Consider the following 21,189-nt stretch of genomic DNA (forward strand, 5'->3'; position numbering starts at 1 on the left):
CACAGTCTACTGCCCTTTGGAACTTGAACTCATCCTCACGTTTCATTGAAAAAACTTACCTTGTCATAGTTTGAGACTTGTAGGTCCAAGTGAAACTAATGTAAGGGAAAGCTGCCTCTTCTTTCATCTTACAGAGATGTGGCGAAGCATTGCTCTTTTAGGAAAGTTATTTAAGCTTACTACCAAACATGTAAGCGGAATTATAGTGTAGATACTCTGTCAATGCAATTTTATGTTTATGTCTCTAAATGTATTGCAGTTTTATGGAGGAAAGACATGAAATACAATTTAAAAGGATAAACTGAACTTGATTGCAGAAGTTTTGTCCCTCCTTCTTCCATAGAGGCATCTTGAACTAGTTGTCAAAAATAGGTTTTTTTCCTTTTGTATGAGTGCCTTTTCCTCCTCACTACGGAGTCTTGCTATAGCCAAGATTTGTTCTTTGATGTATTGAAAACAAAAAAACCCCAACTTTTCATTATAATGGACAAATGATAAAATTTCACTGATACCTTAATGTCAGACACTGTTGAAAACACTGTGAAGATTTCTTGCAGGAAAAAAAGCAGAGTTGTATATTTAACTTGGTCTGTCATTTTCAGCTCTACTTTAGTTGTTTCTTTTAGTCCCTCCCACATTAAGGACATAAACTTCAGTTAGTAATCTTTGTTATATATAAAAACCAGGTCCTTTTGAATAAAACAACTAAGTATACTATTTTTAACCTTTGTCATAGCAAATCTAAAAGTATAGGCTTTAGCTATAACTTGTTCTTGGATGATCCAGTGAAATTAAACCTTTTAGGTTGCCAGTTACATCATATATTAATTTATTTTCCATATTTCTTCCTACTATTTTAATGCAGACTCCTTTCAGAGAGAATCAAAAGCTTATAAGCAACATTTGGAGGGTTTTTGATTGTTGCAAAGGTCTTCCCGTAAGTGAAAAAATTTAACAGGTGAAAAAAAATTTAGGCACAGCATATGTTGTGTAGTAGAATCAGAACTGCATGTAGTTGCCTGACACGTTGAGTGTTATGCCGTGTTTCAACATGTTGAATGACCGATCTGACATTAAATTTAGGCATGGCAGCATTCCCTTGCTGGTTGCTAAATATTCTTTGTGCTGAACGGTGCCTACAAGGCACAGTTCTGAGCAGGGGGATGGTACAGGAAATGCTGAATGGCATTATACGTCCCAGAGAAACCCAGTCTTTTTTAGTCACTAGAAAGGCTGTAACGTCTTCTGGTATAACGTAAGCCTAGCCAAGACCATTTCTCTTTCTTTTATCTCTCTGTTGCCTCTAGGAGAGAACATGCTCAGGGGCACAGGAAGGAAGGGTCCTGTTTTTCTTCTGTCCCACTCTTGCCCTTTGGTGGAGTTGGTCTAGAGCTAAGAAAGGCTCCATGCCGTGCACATTCACAGGCTGCTACTTTCTGCTTGTTACTCAGGCAGGGAAACAACAAGCACGGTGCTCACCCTTGACAAGGAGTCATTAATTTGTTTTAAACTGTTCCGAGATGAAGCTACTGGAATTGCTGTTACTCACGGTGACATATGTTTCATTTGCATATAAAACATCCATTTGCTTTGGTGTTGGTCAGTATGAAATACTTTAATAAAATGGTCAAACTATCAAACAAAATAAGCAATAATTTTGTTTTATATTACTTTGTTTGATATTTCTTTAATATTGTTTAATATTACTTATCAAACAAAAGAAGCAAACTAATGGTGTTGCAGGGCTGGGTGTGTATATATATAGTTGCCTCTTACACACTTCTGTGTATCATTGGTCGTGTTCAATCATCTTTTTTCTGCTTCTTTCTGGTTTTTGATGACTCTTTTTGCAGACTGTAGAAGAGATTGAGGGTGTACTGGGACGTGACCTTTACCCAAATCTATCTGAAGAGAGATCTCGATGGGAAAAGGAGCTAGCTGGCTTGCGGGAAGAGAATGAGAGCCTCACAGCCATGCTGTGTAGCAAAGAGGAGGAGCTGAACAGGACCAAGGCCACCATGAATGCTATTCGTGAGGAAAGGGACAGGCTGCGTAGAAGGGTAAGGCTGCTGTGTCGATGTTGGCTTCTTGTTCTTCCTAGTGGGTTTAATTTTGTCACCAAAACAAGCTTCTCTTTAATCTCACTTCCTGTACTATCTGTAGGGCTTTTTGTTTTTAAAGCTGAGCTATACAGATTACACAACTAGGACGAACCTGGACATAACTGAAAAAGAGTGCATGATAAATGGCCAAGGTGTACAACCACCTGATGTCAGAAATCATGTGTTAATAGAAAACCTGGTATTCATCTCCAAGGAAGCATATCTAACTTGTCTATAGAGAAAGCAGATGTTCATTTAGTGAATTTTCCTGTGAGGCATTTTTTTCCTGTAAACAACTAATATTTCTTTGTTTTTGATGGGAATTCAATCTGTGATTAGGAGAAAGAAAAAGAGCAGCACTCCTGTCAGTGGGTAATAATTCTCAGAACTGAACAATGAGTAGTCCCAGCCATGTCCCACTTCCCTGTCTACATTTTATGATACTGCAAGGTCAGATAAAGGCCTTGTGCTCTGTGTGAAGTCCAAAGTAAAAAAAAAAACTGGGAATTTGTTCACAAAAAAAGATGAAAGATCTAAAGGATTGTGACCTAAATGTCTGTTAATTTTAAAATTTATTAACTTTGTCCCCATTAAATCTGCTGAGTTTTGGCTATATATGAAATAACTTTGTTCATAAAACAGGCAGTTTCAAATTTGTGTTCAATCTGAGTGACAATTTAGACCACTAAATCTTGTTAAAATTATTGGAAGTGGTGCTTTTTACCTACTGGCAGCAGATCAACCTTTTATGCAAATACTGTGTTTCTAAAACAACATTGTTCTGTAGTGACTGTATCATGTTAGCATGAATCTGTGTTGTGTGAGACTTCCAGTCTTCAAACATCAAGCCACAAATTACTTTTGCAAAACTTTCTAGCCTCTCTTAACACTAAAAACGGTATGTGTGATAAGGGAAGAATAGCAATCTGCTATCACATAAAACAAGACCACTTTAACTTTTTCTATGTAAAATTTAGTTTTATTATATACCATAACTGTAATTTATTTTCAGTTCTGAAGTTTTTGGACTGGTTTTATAGCAGCACTTTTTAAAAAAAAAAAAAGAGGCAGTACTATCCCTTGAACTACAGAAGTAGCATTTATACATCTGGTAAATTATTGTAAGAATGGGGGGGGAGAAGGGGGGGCGCAACAAACAGGTAGAGAATAAAAGCATGTGCTTGTGAAATTTGCTTACACCAATGTAGATATTGATACTACAGATGATAGAGATCATTACTGGGATGTCAAACAAGAAAAAATAAATGGCCTTGAGGATAGAATTAATAGAAAAAGATATACATTTTAGGAAGTATGTAATGCAAAGTTAAGGTGTTTAAAAGATTGGTAACAAAAATTTATGCTGACAGCCAGGACCTCCTCAATTAAAAACAAACAAACAAACAAACAAACAAACAACAAAAAAAAAAAACACAAACAAAAAACCCAAACAAAACAAAAAACAAACAAACAAAAAACAAAACAAACAAAAAAAAAAACCAAAAAAAAAAAAAACCAAAAAAAAAAAAACAGAAAAGGGGTAAGAATTGGTGTTTGTACTCTCAGGGATCAGCATGGCTGAAATGTTGATGCATGGTGGCAAATTCGATCCTACAGTGTACCAGATGAATTATTTCCAGTGGAGATTGGAAAGATTGTATAAAGAGTGGTATCTGATCTGGAATGTTATATGTAGTTTTTATCTCTCACATTTTAAAAGGTTCAGTTCAAATCGACAAACAAAGGTGCAGAAGATGGTTAGATAAGTGGGAAGCTTGCTTGGAGAAGTGACTTGAAAAGGTTGTACTCTTGGCAAAGCAAAATCTGAATTTGGTTTCTCTTTACAAGTGCTGGAGAAAGCAAATAAGGCTACTGACCAACTACTTTGAAAATGAGGCTTTAAAATATTAAAGTTACGTTTGTATAATGAAATGTATGACTCTGCAGGGATACCTATTAAAACCAGGATCATTGCTTTAGGATTGTATTCAAAGGAAAGCTAAAAAATGTACTTCTAGTTCTCTCAGTTAATACAGCTGCATCAATTCTACAGTTGCCCTTAGTATCTCTGCTCAAAACTTGTTCTGTCTGGCTGCCATCAGTAGCAGAGGATTGGATTAGATGATGAGGAAAATTGCTGTTTAGTTCTGTGTATGTGGGTCCTGCTTGACTTGATCAGTCTATATTGGAATCTGCAGAGAACCAAGCATTTGTGAAGCCATACAAGTACTGGTTATGTCACTGAATATTTCACTATTTATTTAGCACAGTCAGGGCCTAGGTCTGAAAGGGTAGTGTGTTCATCTAGTTGCTGGCCTGTCTGTTGGAAGTTAACAGGGATGCTGTGTGTGTTACTGATGTGTTTCTGTTATGGAAGCATCTCTAGTGGAAGCAGGATTGAGGTCATCAACTTGTTTCATGTAAGTGACTAGAGCAGTTGTCGGATGGTACCACCAGTGGGATGTTACTGACCCAACCTGTGTTCAGACCGCTGACCCTGGGTGAGGGGGTAAGTCTTGAATTGCTCTGTAGAGCAAGCCCGTTTAAACGTCCATTCGTTAATGAAAAGAATTCTTCTTGGACAGATGGGATAGATGTCTTGCCTGATAGGTGAAGGGTTAATGTTGGATTGGCATGGAGCATAACAAAATCAACCTCTATATTCAGACTTGGCTAGCAGGGGATTGGTTTGGTTTGGTTTTTCCAGTTGCTTTCATTTAGTTTGCACCTATAGAGGACTTTATTGAAATGCAGTTTTTAATATCATACTGACCTTGCAGAACAACAGGCGTATTGCTCCCACCAGAGAAGTTTCATCCTGGCATGTGACTGTCAGCAACGCTACGCAACTGTTGCACTGGAAACCATATTTGAATTTTTAATGTAACTTTGTGTCCATCATTGCAACAAAATAAACATTTTCTCTGACCTCTTAAATATTTTCTGAATGCCACCTGAACCCAGAGTCACTTCAGATTATTTCCCTGGAGAGTAGGGAAGACAATCCAGCCAAAATTTAGTTATTGTTCTTCTCAAATTAAATTGGATGAAGTGAATAAGCTTGAAGTTGACCAGATCAATAGGTCTGTTACTTTAGACCAATGTCTGTAATCAAGCAGAGTGCTTTCAATACATTTTTCTCAGGCTTGTTGGAGATTTAATTTAATTAGGTATTTACTGTGCTCAGCTAACAGATTGAGCGGCTTTCTGGAACAGTAGCTAAGAAACAATATACATACAGAGTTTGTTTCTCATGGGTCATTAGTAAATGAGGTAATCGCTTATTTCTGTAGGGCACCTGCAGTGAGGCAGCCAATTTCATAATGCAGAGGTTTATTTTACTTCTGTATGATATTGCCATATTAAAAATAAAATCTATTTAAGTCTGGGCCAGTTAGTGCCTTAGAAACTGCTTACACATAGCTGACCATAATCCTCAATACAGTAATACAGAGAAGATGCTGGGGAACTTCTGTACCGGTTCATAGGATTAATATTATTATTACAGGAGAATAAGGTTACAATCAGGTCAGCATTATTTAGAACTGCTATATGTAGTAACAGGCTTAAATAGTAGTAGAAAAAGTAGTATTTGTCTTCTTACACAAAATCTCTTGTATCCACCAGGCGAGTCAGATGAGCAGCACTGATTGAGTATATAAACGCCATCACGACTGCCGAGCAAAACTTTTGGGTTTTTTAATTACTGCCCATGAAAGTTGCTGGATGAGTAGTGCCTCAGCACAGTCCCAGGCAGACGGTTGGCATAAGAACTGGTGGGTGTGAGCAGTGTTCAGGCTTCCCTGAGGCTGTTCTTCAGCACAAAGTCTAAAGTGAAAAGGCAGTTCCAGGTGTAGGAGTCTGTTAAGTCTGTTCTCTGTGTAAGCCATATGTCAACTTGTTCAGATAATCAAATGCTTTTAGTTGTGAGGATTATTCTGTAAATGCTCCAAACTCCGCTGAATTCACCAGACTGACCAAGAGAAAACCAGATCATTTTATCTGTCTTCAATTTAAGACCTTCATGAAAACATAATCTGCAGAGGAGTGGGAAAGTGACATTTTAATGCATGATCTGTCCAACTGCCCAGATTGTTCCCACTCCAAGAAACTTCATCTTAGCATGAGGGCTCTCTCAAAATACCTTGCTCTTGCGAGGAGTTGAAACATACCCAAACCACTGCAGGAGTCAGATCTGTGGCCTTGCAGGCATTCTTGAGCCCACACTATTCTCAGATGACACAAAGCTGGCACAAGCTGCTCGACTGTCCGTGTTTTGGCATCATTCATTTTGGGATCAGAAGTTACTGTTCCAGATTGCTAGAGAACACTGATACGTTGTGGGCCTTTAGAGATTATTATCAGCTTGCACAGCTTAAAGTGATCCTTGAACTGTTCTGTCTCCTTGTCTCTTGGTACACACCAGAAACCTGAGGTAGCAGCCAAAAGCTATTTCCATTCTCTGCCTCCATAGTTCCATGGTATTTGCTTATGCAGCGGTATCTCTGCTTAGCTGTTAATGAACTAGAGCTTTGCTTCTGTTTACAAGCTGGTATGCAAATGCTCCGTGATTAATCTGAAATTAAATCAGAAAAAGCCTGAGATAGGCTTACTGCCCTTGCTTGTGTTTGTTTCTGCTGTGTGCTAGCAGGGGTCAGAACATTTCAGTTGTGCTCAAGAGTTTTTAGGGCAATCTACCCTTCACTTCCTATGTCACATCCTGCCATGTTCTTGGGTTTTGTTGCTTTGCATCCTTTATAGGGGTGCAGCACCCAAATCTTTTAACATGGAGCACTGCATGAGGGACTTTTGTCTGAAAGGTGTCAAAAGCAGAAGAGCACATTCTTGGTAACCTGTTTGTACCACCCAGTGCACTGTAGCCTCTCCTGCTACTTAAAAAAATCGTATGTACAAACCCTAGCAGCATACCCGTTCTCCTGTAGCTTGTTGTGTCTGTGTGTTGTTCCCTTTCTCCATTCCTCAAAATTACTCAAACTGCAGATTGATTTTCAGATCTGCCATAGGAATAGCACTCCTAGTGACCATTAAGTTCTTACATATTTCTTGAAAGCAGATATTTTTGCAGAGGAGACCGTTTCTGTAAATGTCTCCTTTGAGCTGATGAGTGCAGGTCTAAGCTCGTTCAGCTCCAGAGTATTCATTAAGGAGATGGCCCTTATAAATACCGGGAAAGACTTCTTTACTGTACTTGGTCAGCCACAACAGACAACCTGTAGGAAATCCAACCTTGTTGGCTCTCATGCTTACAATTTAAGAGGGACTGAAAATAATCACCACTAGGCCTGATTGAAACGTTAGGGGTGCTTTAGGATGGGAAGAGCCCTCACCACTCAGAGCAGCTTGAATTGTCACACTGGTCTTTCATTTTCCATCTTCCCCTCCACATATTTCTAGTATGCGTGAATAAATTAGAAGGTGAGAGACATATATTCACTTCCTGTGGTTTTGTTGTTCTTCAACTTCCTCCTCTGTATAATGGGGGAAAAAATGAAGTGGTATTAAAATGCTAGGGAGAAAATGTTTTTACTGGGGTCAAAGATACTTCATGATGAAACAGGTCTCAAGTAGGGTAGAAAGAAAAGAATCACAGACATGCCCCTTACTTGAAACTGTTTTAGGAACAAAGGCAGCAGGTGTCCTTTGAGTGTGGGAATCAGTGACAAAACCAGACTATTTGTAGCTATGCTTTTTTTATTTAGGATATCTTAACAAATCATGTAGTTGTGAATATGCATGTGTAAAATACAAAGAGTAAAAACATTATTTCTTAGATTAATAATTATAGATAATGAGCATATTCCACCTACGTATTTTCTATAACCCATGCATTTCTGCAAACGGGTCCGTGATGACTGTTAATCACTTATGAAATCTTTCATAAATCCAACATTACTGTGGTGTGTCAACACCTTGCTGTGTTTTTATTTAGTTCTTAAGGCACCTACAAGAAATTATGATTCATTTTTCCCTATTTCCTACTCCAATCCCTAAGATTCAAAGGAAAAAATCAGAAATGCATCTGAACAATTGGTTCATATTGGTAAGCATCAAATTAATTAAGTAGTTCATTTCCAGTTACTTAAGTTTATATTAACAACTTGTCAGGTTGTTACACTTGACATGTTGCACAACATCTATTTGCATCTGACTTATCTTGATATCTAGACCACCTGTCCACTGCTCTGAAGTCTAATGGCTCTGTGGCCTTGCATCTTGCTTAATGCTCCTGCTCTTTCCAAGGCTCCAGCACTACTTCTGTAGTTCTTTGGACTTTCTCCAGCTGTCTGAAGATCTTTGCTCTTTTTTTCATTGTGGATTTCACAGATATTTCCCTGGATTTCTCCTTTTTTCCTCTGTTCTCACCTCCTTTTATTTTTTTCCTTATGATATGATTAGATCTGCCTGCCAGCCACTTTTGATCTCAATTTAGATTTTTAGGACTTTATGGCAATTTTTATATCCTTCTGGATCTGTCTGTCTTTAAAATAGTATGATGCAAGGGCTGAAGAAACCTTTCTTTAAATCCTTCCTTGTTATTCCTCCCCAACTCACAAATCTGGTCTTTTAGCAGAACTTTTCTGGTTTTGTTTCTTTACTTGTCTTCACCTATTGCATTTTGCCAGTTTTGTCATTCATTTCCTATAAAATCTGCCCTTCTTCTCTCACCCATTTCCAAGTGTTGATTGTGTGTCATGCAGTACTGCAATTACCTTAATTCTACTAATAAATGTAACCTTCAGAATAATTTCTACTACATTGGTAACAATGCTTAGGACTGGTAGAAGTATTGAGCAGGGGTGGTCAGACAATTTTTAATGATTCTTCTTAAACTAGTCTTGTCATAACTCATACATTCACCAATCCAGAGGAGAAAATGGATCTTCTGAACTCTTTTTGATTGATTCCTGTTGTTTGGTCTTCCTGTAGAATTACTGCTAGTGTGGAAAAGTACTTTCTGAGGAGATGGTACATACTGCTCTATTTACGGTGTAGGTTTTGGTGACCAGAAATAGTTACCTAAGCTGTCTCTGGGCAATCTGGTGGGTGGGCAACCCAGTCATGAGATTCTGGCTTGGTGAATGTGTGAATTGTGAGATCAGTGATTTTACAGGTCAAACAAACTTGCCCTGTTATCCTGCTCAGAATTACCATCCAGTACTCTGTGTTGCTAAAGTTAGTGCAGCTATTTATAGCAATTAATTCAGCATGTTATTTCTCTAACGAAGGCCTGAATCAGTAAATAGATTAAGAAGCATGAATAGGCAGGCAATTTCTTTAAGTTGTGGTTGCCTCTCTGACACAGTATTAAAGCAGTGACGTGCATAGATTTATAACTGTGCTGTGCTCTGAGTTTTCTGTTATAAATACTTTCCTGAGCAAAGCTTCGCCTGTTTATGTTTTTAGTGATGTTCATTTCTCTTTCTGTTGCTAATGTTGTTTTACAGATCCTTAAGAACTATCGGGTTTGTAAGGGTAGTCAATAGTCACTGCTCAGTAATAAAACATAGACTAAAGTTTATATATAAAGTTTTATATAATATTGTCCTTACATAAGGTAGTTTTAAACTTTGGAGACAGTGAATGCTTAGCATTTTAAGCTACTTTAGCACTCTGTATCCTGGTTGCCCTTAAATTTAGAATGTTACTTGCCTTTGGACTGAAATTTTCCAGGACTAGCTTCTGGGCATAGGTGAATATTTTAGCCATTTTCAAGTGAGACACTGAGGCAGGGATTTGATTTTATGAAGAATAGATCCCTTGTGGTTTCCCTGATTGTTTGCTTTTAAACCATGCTGTAATTTAAGCACTTGGGGAATTTAGTTTAGAACAGCCTAAGTTAGAAGAAATAGTAATAAAATAGTAATAAATGTGATTTTGATTCAGTGAAATTTTGTGGTCGTTTTGTGTTGGTTTTGTTTTTTTTTTTTTTTTTTCCCCCAGTGTTAATGCCACAGTAGGAATCCTATCTGTGCTGGCATTCCACATCTGCAAACAGAAACATGAATACATGGTTTATTTCAGTTTTATGCATATCAACAGGCTGAAATGATTGGTTTGTATCAGTAGAGCACTTCTGTCCTTAAGGTTTGCATTAGTGCTGCTGTACCCATGTTGAAATTATATATGTCTATATGAGCAAAGGAGGCCTCAGCTGCAAATATGTAGAAGATACATGCTATGAATGTGCACTTTATACAGTCTGCTCAGTTAACTTCATGATGTAATTACAGTTAAGATGTATAATTCTGGGGCAAGCACCCATATCCATTTTCAGCAAGTTACTTTAAACATTGGGGATTTGAGTTGAGGCTTTGTGCACTTTTTTTTTTTAATAACAGAGACACCAGTGGAGTTGTTTGGATTAATTTTGTTTAAGGTGTATCACTCCTCCACAACTGAACAGGGAAGTTATGAGTACAGTTAGCTTTTATGTGCTCTAATTGTTGCCACCTACAGCTTTTTATTAGTAACCTGCAGTTGTTCTGCAAAACACTTTTTTTTTCTTCTTTTTCTAATTTCCACATACCTAAAAATTCTATTACTTTGACAGTAAATCCTCAGGTAACCTGACCTTCAGTTTGCATACAACTGAGGGAGAAGCAGGGGTACTCTTCAGGGAAGTAGAATTAGGCTGTAGGAGATTGTAGGAGGCATAAGATACTCCTTTGGTGACTGGAGAGAGTTCCAGCTTGAACTTTCTCCTCAAGGCAGTAGGTTGAAGGATTATGTTGCGCAGAGAACATGCTGATTACCGCTTCTTCAAGCAGAAATTGCTAAAGCACTGACACTGCACTTGGTAAGCCTATAGTTGAAGGAAGCCCGAGCTTTAATACAACTTCAGTTTTGATATTTTTTGACTAAGGGATTTCAGCTTGCTTACTGTGTAATGTGTAATGCCTTGCTTTGTGTAAATGTATTGCATTTAGTATAAAATCCCACCTTGTTTTAGAGAATAGGAATCCGAGTTGCATTTCATGCTGCATGGGGATATCAGATGGACTGAACTTTTATTTCATGGGATTTCTGGTAAAATTTAACCATTTCTATTTTGCAGATGGACCGTTCCAACAAAATTGGCATAGAAACTTGCATATTAAAGTAAACACTCTATATTAGAGGAAATTTCCTCTTCAGATGGTTTCCTCCCCCTTCCCTCATCTTACATGCTTTATTGAGATTCTATGGGGAAAATGATCTCTGTCACTTTACCTTGTGGCATAATTGTTAAGCAGACCATTTACTGTTTGTCTGTTAAGAATTAGTCCCAGGTAAACACTGTAATCTTTAGCTATAGTTTAGCTTGTACGGACTTTTTTTTTTTTCACTCTTTAGTCCTGAAAATCTTTTGACATCAGTTCTACAAGTATCTGATATGTTATAAGGACCATGCAGTGTTTGGGGTATATGTTTAAAGAGAGCTTCTGCAGACTCTTGGTTGGATACCTTGCTGGTATTTCCTTGTCTGTACATTACTCACTATATGGTAGCTTTACTTAACTCTCGTTTTGAATGCTTGATTAACGTTTGAATTTCTTTGACCTTTAAATATGACAAAGTCATCCTGTGGTACATTTATGTCAAGAGCTTTTTCAACACCAGAGCTTTCCATTAACAATAGGATCTTCATTTGATTTCTTTAGGTATTATAATCTTAGGCTGAAGCATTAGCTTCACCCCAGAGAGAATAATTTCTAAACATATAGTACAGCTGCACTGAAGGGGTTACATAAAACAAGCTGAAAATTTGAGTAATTACTCTACAGTATTACATTTGCATATTTCCACATTGCAAATAGTTTCAAAAACTGAAAACATTGGAATTTTAAAACAACCTCCATTCATCTGCTCCCCACATGAAAACTCATGGCCACAACAGGACAAAATACAACTTCTGTGCTCAAGCCAGAAGCAATTAGGCTTGGCTAGACAATGAGGAAAGCTCCAAAATGTTTAAACCATAGAAATGGAAAAAAGAGAATGTTATGTTTTATTGTAGGTTCGGGAACTGCAAACACGTTTGCAAAGCGTGCAAGCAACAGGGCCATCCAGCCCAAGTCGTCTTACTTCTGCCAATCGACCCATTAACCCCAGCACGGGAGAGCTGAGCACAAGCAGCAGCAGCAATGACATTCCCATAGCCAAGGTGAGCTGTTTGGTGTTGCAGTAACTCTTCTCACAATCTGGGAGAAGTGGGCTTCATTTTGCAGAGGTGCTGTTCAAGCGTGTGATTAACTGGGAGATACCTAGAATCCCCAGATTGTTTTCTTGGCTCCTAAGCAGGTCCATGAACTTGAGCTGCAGGAAGGAATTAAGTGCTAATGATTGTGATTTTCTCAGTTACAACACAGGTGTCAATTTTACAGTGGTTTACTTCAGGTTTGCAAGTGCAGCTAGCAAACAAATACATTTTGTGCAATCTAAGGAGCGTGGGTTCCTGTGTAACCTGTGTAGCGTTCTGACTTACAGATTGCTGAAAGAGTGAAGTTGTCAAAGACAAGATCAGAGTCTTCATCATCTGATAGACCTGTCTTAGGATCAGAAATCAGCAGCATAGGGGTAAGGACTAATATCTATGTGTATGCATGGTACCTTCTGGAGATGACCCATGTTCCCTTAAAAGCTTTAAAAGTTATTTTGAGAAAAATATTTCAACAGTGATTATTTCACCAAATATTAAGATCTCGTTTTCTCATGACTGGTGGCTAGAAATCATTTTCTGAGTGACTACAACAGGGTCATTTCAGAGTCAATTCCTCCAAAATATCCTTCAAAAAAATATGTTCAGTTGCATTTCACAACTTCCAATCAACAGAGAACTGGCTTCTGCTTTGTAATGCCAATGTAAATCCATAATGCTGTTGTTACTGTGTGTTAATATTTGTTTCGGTGAAGAACTTAGCTCTGACCTTGTGCTAAGTTTTGAAGAAAGTAAGTAACTTGCATATTAGGCTTTTCAAATGTGTGATGAAATAGTGGACTTCACCCTTTGGTTAGTAGAATTTTAAATCAAAATAGCTTCTTAAAATGGAAACTTGTAAATGTTCTATACAGTGTAAAATTTATAGTAAAAATTGAATAATGAATTCCTTGAAGTGAGTGCATGCAAGCAAATGCAGCTCTCGGTGCACACTGCCAGTGGGAGGAATCCAGTGGTTATCTATTTCACAGTGATCTATTAACTGCCCCCTGTGCAGGTGTCTAGTACTGTGGCTGAACATTTGGCACATTCCCTCCAAGACTGCTCAAACATCCAGGAAATCTTCCAGACCCTCTATTCACATGGATCTGCTATCTCTGAAAGTAAAATCCGAGAGTTTGAAGTGGAGACTGAGAGATTAAATAGGTAAGGTGAAAAGTTAGATATGCTCAAGTGTGTTGTCTGCCATTAGCTTTGCTAAAGTTACTACTTTTTTATCCTCTTTGAACATTTCTTAGTTCAGTCCCAGCTCAACTGTGGCAGCTGCAGATAAATGTGGAATGTAGTTGATGAAGAGAAGATTGAATCATATGCTTAGGTTTCTTTCCATTAGTATGACAGTTTGGTTATACATTATTAGATCTGGCACCTTCACTGGTGACAATTTGTGCTGTAGAGTGTCCTCTATGGCTGCCCAAGTAGACATGGCATTTTTTTTCCTAAGACATATCACTGCTAGAAATAAGGATTCCCATAACTTATTCTCCATCATTCTGGAATTAGCTTGCTTTGTTTTGTCCTGAAAAAACAGAATTATAGCATTAACTGTATCGGTGAATGTATTGATCTACGATAGTGTGGCATATATACTGATAAATAGACTTCTGTCTGCAGAAGAAACATTGCAGGTTTCTGGTTGCAGTTAAAATACTGCTGGTGTTATCCCTCAATAAGCTTTAGCAAAACCAATGTTTGTTGTCCTTTTTGGAACATAAAATCAAAACTGTGGATCAGGAACATGAGAATCATGTCTCAGCATGTTTCTTTCCAAGTTCTCTCTTCCCCACAGCTGTCTCAAATTTTATCTGATCAGTACAATATCTCTTTTATTTGTAGCTCATGTTTTTGTAGTGCTGCAAAACGTGATCCTTTTCTTTTTTTTTTTCTTTTTTTTCTGTACACTGCACAATTATGCTTTGACAAAACGTATCGTTATAGGAGGTGTCAAAGATACAGGAGTTGAAGCATCTGAGAGTATTAACATCTGGGAAAGTCAGAGCTTTATTCTATAGCTGAATAAATGGTATACTAGCCCTTCTGCTTCTTGTGTTTGTTAAGAAGTCAGTGATTTTAGAGTTCTGGATGGCACTGATTTCTTCATTAGCTACCTGTCCAAATTTTGAAATCATTTGCCTGTCTGCTTTGAGTGTATGTCCAACTCTTACACTTAGGCGTAGTACATTGATGTGTACTGCAGTTACCAGCAGTGAGAATAAACAGTAATAGTGGTACTCTGAAGCCTTATTTTCAGATTCAGAATTAATCTCATTGAGAAGAATATTACAGTGAAGTTCTGATATGAGCTTCTGTTTGACTATTGCCAGAACTTTTGGAGATTTTATTGCCTCATTGAAGCTTCCTATTTCGGAGGTTGCATCTCTGATTGCAACCAAAATGTTACTTCATGTGAAACAGTTATTTTGGATGCTCCAAAGAAAGGGGTCATTTATGCAGCTGCATGATCCCTACACGCCCCCACACGTTGCACTAATGAACGTGCCACTTAAAACAAGAAGCAAATATGGCAGCAGGAAGTGAGGAATGGAGACAGAAAAATTAAGCATAATGTTAATATGAAACTGTCCTGTGTCGTTTTGTGGCTACAAAATAGAAGCACAGATTTCTGCTTGATGTTGTTGCACAGGGTTACGATTACATTTTATAGAAAGGAGAGAAGGAGGAGAGGCTGTCTTAAGAGAAGTTACTATCCTCTTGGCATTTGATACAGGACACAGAACTGATAGATTTTACCACCTTCATTAAAAACCTTGTGTAGACCAAATGGTGTTTGTTGTTTTAAATTATGATTGTTCTAGAGTTTTCAGGACAGTGTCTGCAGGCTAAGGTTGAAGGTTGCAAATTACTTCCTTTTCTACAGCCGTATTGAGCACCTGAAATCTCAGAATGACTTGTTAACAATAACACTGGAAGAGTGCAAGAGCAATGCCGAGAGGATGAGCATGCTTGTTGGGAAGTACGAGTCCAATGCCACGGCCCTTAGGCTTGCATTGCAGTACAGGTATGTACCTATGCAGGGGGTATCTCAGCCAGAAAAAGAGGGAGTGGGGGAGACTTGGTAGAAGTGTTTAAGAGTTAAATTGTTGTTGTGCTGTGGTAACATTGTTTCTTTCTGTTTCCTCCCTGAAAAAGTGCCTCTTTGGTTAAACTACTTGACAAACTACAGAAGGCAAGTTACTGATATGTGTGTATTTCAACCCTAGTTCACCAGCAGTACTGAACTCGATCTAACAGAAGTATACAGATTTATCTTCTCATTTTTAAATACTGAATTAACATATGAATTAGGGGTTGTGTGTAGGCTCAAACTGTCTCTGCTGTATTTGATCTTAAGATACAGGTTCTCTGAGTTAGGCTGCCACCTTTTATAAGACCAGTGGACCAAAGAGTAGTATTGTACTCCACATAATTTAGAGTGATTTTATAATACATCAGTTAGAATTGTGGATTAATTGCTTGGCATTTGGTTATAAATATCTAAATTTCATTTAAACTATATGTAAAAAGGTGGTGTCACTTAACTCCTGCTGCAACTAATTTGGAACAGGCGATTCTGGTCTTAAGGCAAATTGTGTGTCTTTTAAAGAATGTATTCTGTTACTATCAGCCTTGAGCAAATTACAAGGGAATGTAAATTGCAAATAGGTTTATTAACGTATATGTTTTCAAAATAAATTAGAATGCAACAGGAATGAGTGACTCACAACTGTACTTAGAAGCTGTTGTGTTGTAAGGAGAAAAATCTTACAACCAGGACAGAGCAACAAGTGTTTTTCCTGTCTTTTCTTCTTACTATGTGAGTATAGTTGTATAGTAGAGTATAAAATACTGTATTTTGTATAGTAACAAGGCCTGAAAAAGATTTCTCAAAGGGATCCTATTGACTACCATTCGTATTGTTGACTGTTTCAGACATGCTTCTGGAGCTCATTTCACATCAGGTCATTCTCTCCTGTTTTAACTTTTTACATTACTTGAGGCCAACCTGGGACCATCGTAAGGAAGGAGAAACTGTTGAATGCTTGTGATAGAAGCCTATGTGTGTTATGACATTTAATATCCCTGCTGCTAGACAAGTAGTAGGCAATCATGCAGCTCATCAGCTACGTCTTTTATTTGTTGCTGTTGCAGGTATTCTTCCCCTCTAAATTGCAAATATATTTTGTGTGATTTTTGTTTCCTCTGGTTTGTTTTCTCTTTCAGTGAACAATGCATAGAAGCATATGAGCTGCTGTTGGCGTTGGCAGAAAGTGAGCAGAGTCTCATTCTTGGGCAGTTCAGAGCTGCAGGTGTTGGTTCTGTTGGTAAGATGTCAATGAATCACTTTATTTAAATTTTCTTTTTCTTTTTGCATGTCAGTTAGCATTAGAATTAGTTGTAACATGAATCATCTCATGACCCGTCACTTAAGAATGCTCTACAGTCTTTTCTTGTTTTTAATTAATTAAATCATTTTATACACACAAAAAATAGGGGACAAGAAAAAGAGAGACTGGAATTAAATAATAAAATTCACCAGCAATTTAAATTAACCTATATATACTATCACAGGGGTATGCCTATTCTGGCAGTGGTGAGGCTGCTATAGGCCTGCAACTGTACAAAGTGGATTTATTATTAAACAGTACACATGAGCACATGTGGCTTAGGGCCATACAGCTGTGGTAATTGCAAGTACAAATTTTGTTTGAACCATCAACATTGAGCCCCCTAGAAGTTGAGTGTAGTCTATGAAAAGCTGGGATTAAGACAATAAAAGGTAGCATTGAGTAGTTACAAAAAAAAAAAAAAAAGCTCTAGTTTTTCACCCTACATTTTACCTTTGCTCTGAAATTTTAAAACATTCTATCTTATGTTTTACTGTGTTGTTAGAGATTTTAGCCCATAAATTCTGGGGGTTTTTTTCTTAATTTTGTGTGTAGTTAATCTTGTGGCTAGGCGTTACTATTTTTTAATACGCTGCTTGCTAAGTAATGGAATGAGCTACTTGCACAGGCACAGTTCAGAAGTGTTTGGAGCTTGACATAGCTGCTGGCTCCACTTTTCTGATAGAAAGGGTTTACACAGTGAATGTGAATCTGGGTTTTATAGGCCCATTCCTTTTACTGATAGGAGAAGGTAGCTCTAGTAATCTTGAAGTAGAAAGAAGGGAAACCTTGAGAGAGAGAAGAATGGCTCTTCATGCTGTGCTGCGGCATAGTAATTGCCTGATTGAGACAGTTTTATAGCACTAGCTTCTCAGGAATCACTGAAATGTAAACAGAAAGCATTTACAGGCAGAGTGACCATCTGGCTTTAGAGCCAGAGGACTGACACGGTTAGCCTCTTGTTGCAGATGACTAGATGCATTCAGCCCACAGTCACTGGGCTGTTAACCACGTCCCTTATTTTGTATCTCTCCCACTGCTAGAAGCAGGCCCTTGTGTACCTGTCTTCACCTCTGCAGTGTGTGCCATACACTAAATGTTAGAGATTTTCACCCACCTCTCTTCCAGACTCTGGTCATCTCTTTCCACGGTGTTTCAGGGAGCTTTCCCTGCTGGCAGAGATCAGTGGCCAGCAAAAGTGAATTTAGTCTTGGATTTTCTGCTCACATAGGTGGCAGAAAGAAATCTTAGAAGGGAGAAATACTTTGGGTTTGAGTAGGGATTAATCTCACATTGCTTTTATGAAAGAGTGTAGTTTAGTTTTTATATAGGTGTCTGTCTGCAGTTCTTAATTATGGTATTATCAGTGACAACCCTGTGATAGAAAAAGTGCTAATTTCCCATTACATAACACAGCTTGGAGGAAGTTGTGTTTGATTTATGTACCTTTACTTCACCATGGCATTTGATTAAAACACCTAGATGAAATATCAGATTTTTGGTTTGAAAATCAGTCAAGTTTTATATCAACATCTGTGAGTGGAAAATTCATGGGAGTTGCTTCTGCATAACTTAGAGCTGAGCATAGCCAGCTGCTCTTAACATTCTCCCTTCCTTTCTTCTGCATTACTGTTATTTCTAGTGTATGCACTTCATTTTACAAGCGTGAAGTATGGGTAATTGGTCTTTGACTTAAATAAGGATGAAATTAAAATCTGCCATAGAGAAAACTGGGGTTTTTTTATACTCTCTGACATCTTTGCAGTGTATTTGATAAAGTATGAATATATTGTAGCTTTGATCAGACTTTCAGTGTAGCCACAAATGTGCTTTACTTTAATAACTTGACTCCAGCTGGAGTTAGGACTATAAGAGTAATGGAAATGGTGGTTTCTGTCCTGCCTCTGCTGAAAGCATGGCTTACAGCTGCATAGATGCTGCATAACCACTAGAAATTATAGAAAATTCATAAACACCAGTGCTAGTTTTCTTTTGGTTTAGTAAACAGGACTCTGCTCTGAGTCTCTGAAAGTCTGCTTCTAAGCAGTAAGTCGATTTTTCCAGCTGGAAAGGTAACCTGTAAGATGGTATTCTGGCAAACCATTAGGCTTGAGATAAAGGTGCATGTCAGAAGAAGCACTGGAAATGACCACACAGTGAAATGGCACTGGACTGATCAGAGTAAGAGTTGTTATTTATGCTGAGGCTTTTCCAGTGTATTATTAATTTAAACATCCTAACGTAGTCCTAATGCATAATCCACAGCCTTACAAACAGGCAAGCTAGCTAAGGTAAAACATCCCTTAAGACAAATACCTGGAGCAACAAGTACCTGGAGCTTGTGGCTGGGAGGGAGATGCATTAGGTCAGTAGCCCAGTTACCACTGGTGTTCACACAGAAGTGAAGTTGCTTTTACATTACAGATCGGTAATTTATTGTCATCGTCTTGGTATAAACTGAGAGTGCATAGAAGCATCTCTATTCTTGCCTTAATTTCTGTCAACCTCCACAAATCTCTAAAACGGAATGTCTGCTTGTAAACTAGGGGACCAGACAGGTGATGAAAACATCACGCAGATGCTTAAGAGAGCTCATGACTGCAGGAAGACAGCTGAGAACGCAGCAAAAGCCTTGCTGATGAAACTAGATGGAAGCTGCGGAGGAGCCTATGCAATCACTGGCTGTAGTGTGCAGCCCTGGGAAAGCCTGTCATCCAACAGCCACACAAGGTAACTGCAACTCGTCTGCTCTCCTGTTCCCCAAGTGTTTGATTTCAGACCAAAAGTTATGTTGTATTCTATTTGCTGACTTGCGTCCCTCAGCTCAGTCCACTGGCTTCTTTGTTTTGATTTGTAAGTCACCATGCCTCAGTGGTCTAATTTGTCCTTAGACTTCGAGCAACTCTAGCCAAGAATGGTTTTGTATAAATTTGCTGCAAATGGGTGACTCTGAACTTTGATCTTCCTCATAAAGGGCAAAGCCATTATGTTTGTTTTACTTCAGTAACTTTCTTGGTATTTTATTGGAACTCAAATCGTGTACTTCTTATTCATATCTATTGTATGTGGGCAGCACAGATATATGGAGAACCAGAGATCGGAAGTGTGCTTCCACTGGCATTTTGGAGTGCTCAAGAATTGTTTTCTAAATGTTGCAAATCCAGCCATTTTTCTTTTAAACCATTTCCTCTCCTTTCTCATTCCCTGTTGCCCCCTCCAAATTCCCCCTTCCCATGCTATTCTTTCACATGCAGAGTAGCAAATGAACATCATGACAGATAGAGTGGATTTGTCCAGGAAAGGCTGGATATTGGATTTTTTCTGAAGACCTATAAAATAATGAAACTTAAATGAGCTATTATTGCAGAAGTGTTCCAGTTCAAATACATCTGCTAGCAGCTTCATTTTGAGTCGTTGGCTGCCTGCAGTGTAATTGTACTCTGTGCAGTGAATATGTGTGCTTGTGTATGGATACGAATTTGGCAAGCATCCTGGATAAATATAGATGAACATTTTTCTTTTTAAAAGTTATTTTGGTTTCTCAGATTCACTCTAAAAATTCATTTTAATTCAGTTTTTGAGCCAGTTCTTTATTCAAATGCTGTCATTTTTTGACACTTCCAGAAGTTTATTTTAGTACTATATCATTTACTCTTCTTGCTGATGCCTCCTCCAAAGGATCTTATTTCCTGCCATGTGACTGTCATAGAATATCTAAAAAGTGAGCAAAAAGGTAACTTGGGGGAACAGGGTCCAAATTTGAGGTAGATTTTAACATTTTATTCAAAGAAGTACTGGAGTGCACTTTCAGTCCAAGAAAGCTGTATCTTTATTCAGAAACTAATGTGGCAGCGTCTGCACTAGTAATGCATTGATTGCTCATTGTGCCCAAAGTATTTACTGGCCTTGAAAAGAAGTTACACAAAGCTGTTTCAAATACTTGACTTGAATCAGTATGCATGCCGTATCTACCCCTGCATGTGAACATGTTGTAAGTGGTCACACATAGCAACTCCTCTACCTAGGCTGAACTTGTTCTCTATTCTGTTATTTGAAAGTGTCATTTTCAGTTCTTCATACCTATTTCAGTGTTTTTATTCCTTGTGAGATTTCTGGCATGTAGTCATGGCATTTTTTTTTTTTCTTAAAAACAATTTAGATAGTTTCCAGTATTGACGGGGGGGGGGAAATCAAGCATGGAGGTGGTATTCCTGTTTTTTCATTTGTTCTCCTGACCTTTCACTGAAAGTGCTTGGTAGGAATATAGTCTCTACAGTCCTTGCTTTGCTGAACATCAGCAAGGCTAAGGGATGGAATTGTGTGTGTTTGAGAAGGAAAATCAACCCTCATGATCATTGTTTACTGTGAACTTTTGGTGGTCAGCTCACAGTGTGTGTATGTGTGCGCATAATGTGTTGGCTGAATAGATAAAGTTTCAACAGAGGATGATTAAAATGACATAGGTTTTCAGATTTCATCAGTA

At 38.1% G+C, this 21,189-nt stretch overlaps 1 protein-coding gene across 5 annotated transcripts in view; it reads left to right on the plus strand.

Annotated features, from left to right (window-relative positions):
• Nucleotides 1-21,189, plus strand: part of MCC (MCC regulator of WNT signaling pathway) — a 223,017-nt gene that overhangs the window by 173,120 nt on the left and 28,708 nt on the right. For all 5 annotated transcript variants that reach the window (XM_042787721.1, XM_042787722.1, XM_032984089.2 and 2 more), the window contains 7 exons: nucleotides 1,854-2,060; nucleotides 12,121-12,267; nucleotides 12,591-12,680; nucleotides 13,319-13,467; nucleotides 15,200-15,340; nucleotides 16,543-16,643; nucleotides 19,253-19,436. In XM_042787721.1, the coding sequence (XP_042643655.1) occupies nucleotides 1,854-2,060; nucleotides 12,121-12,267; nucleotides 12,591-12,680; nucleotides 13,319-13,467; nucleotides 15,200-15,340; nucleotides 16,543-16,643; nucleotides 19,253-19,436 (1,019 nt within the window). The remainder of the gene's footprint in view (nucleotides 1-1,853; nucleotides 2,061-12,120; nucleotides 12,268-12,590; nucleotides 12,681-13,318; nucleotides 13,468-15,199; nucleotides 15,341-16,542; nucleotides 16,644-19,252; nucleotides 19,437-21,189) is intronic.

This window comes from Tyto alba, unplaced genomic scaffold, assembly GCF_018691265.1.
Source record: "Tyto alba isolate M040663 unplaced genomic scaffold, T.alba_DEE_v4.0 Super-Scaffold_13, whole genome shotgun sequence".
NCBI lineage: Eukaryota > Metazoa > Chordata > Aves > Strigiformes > Tytonidae > Tyto > Tyto alba.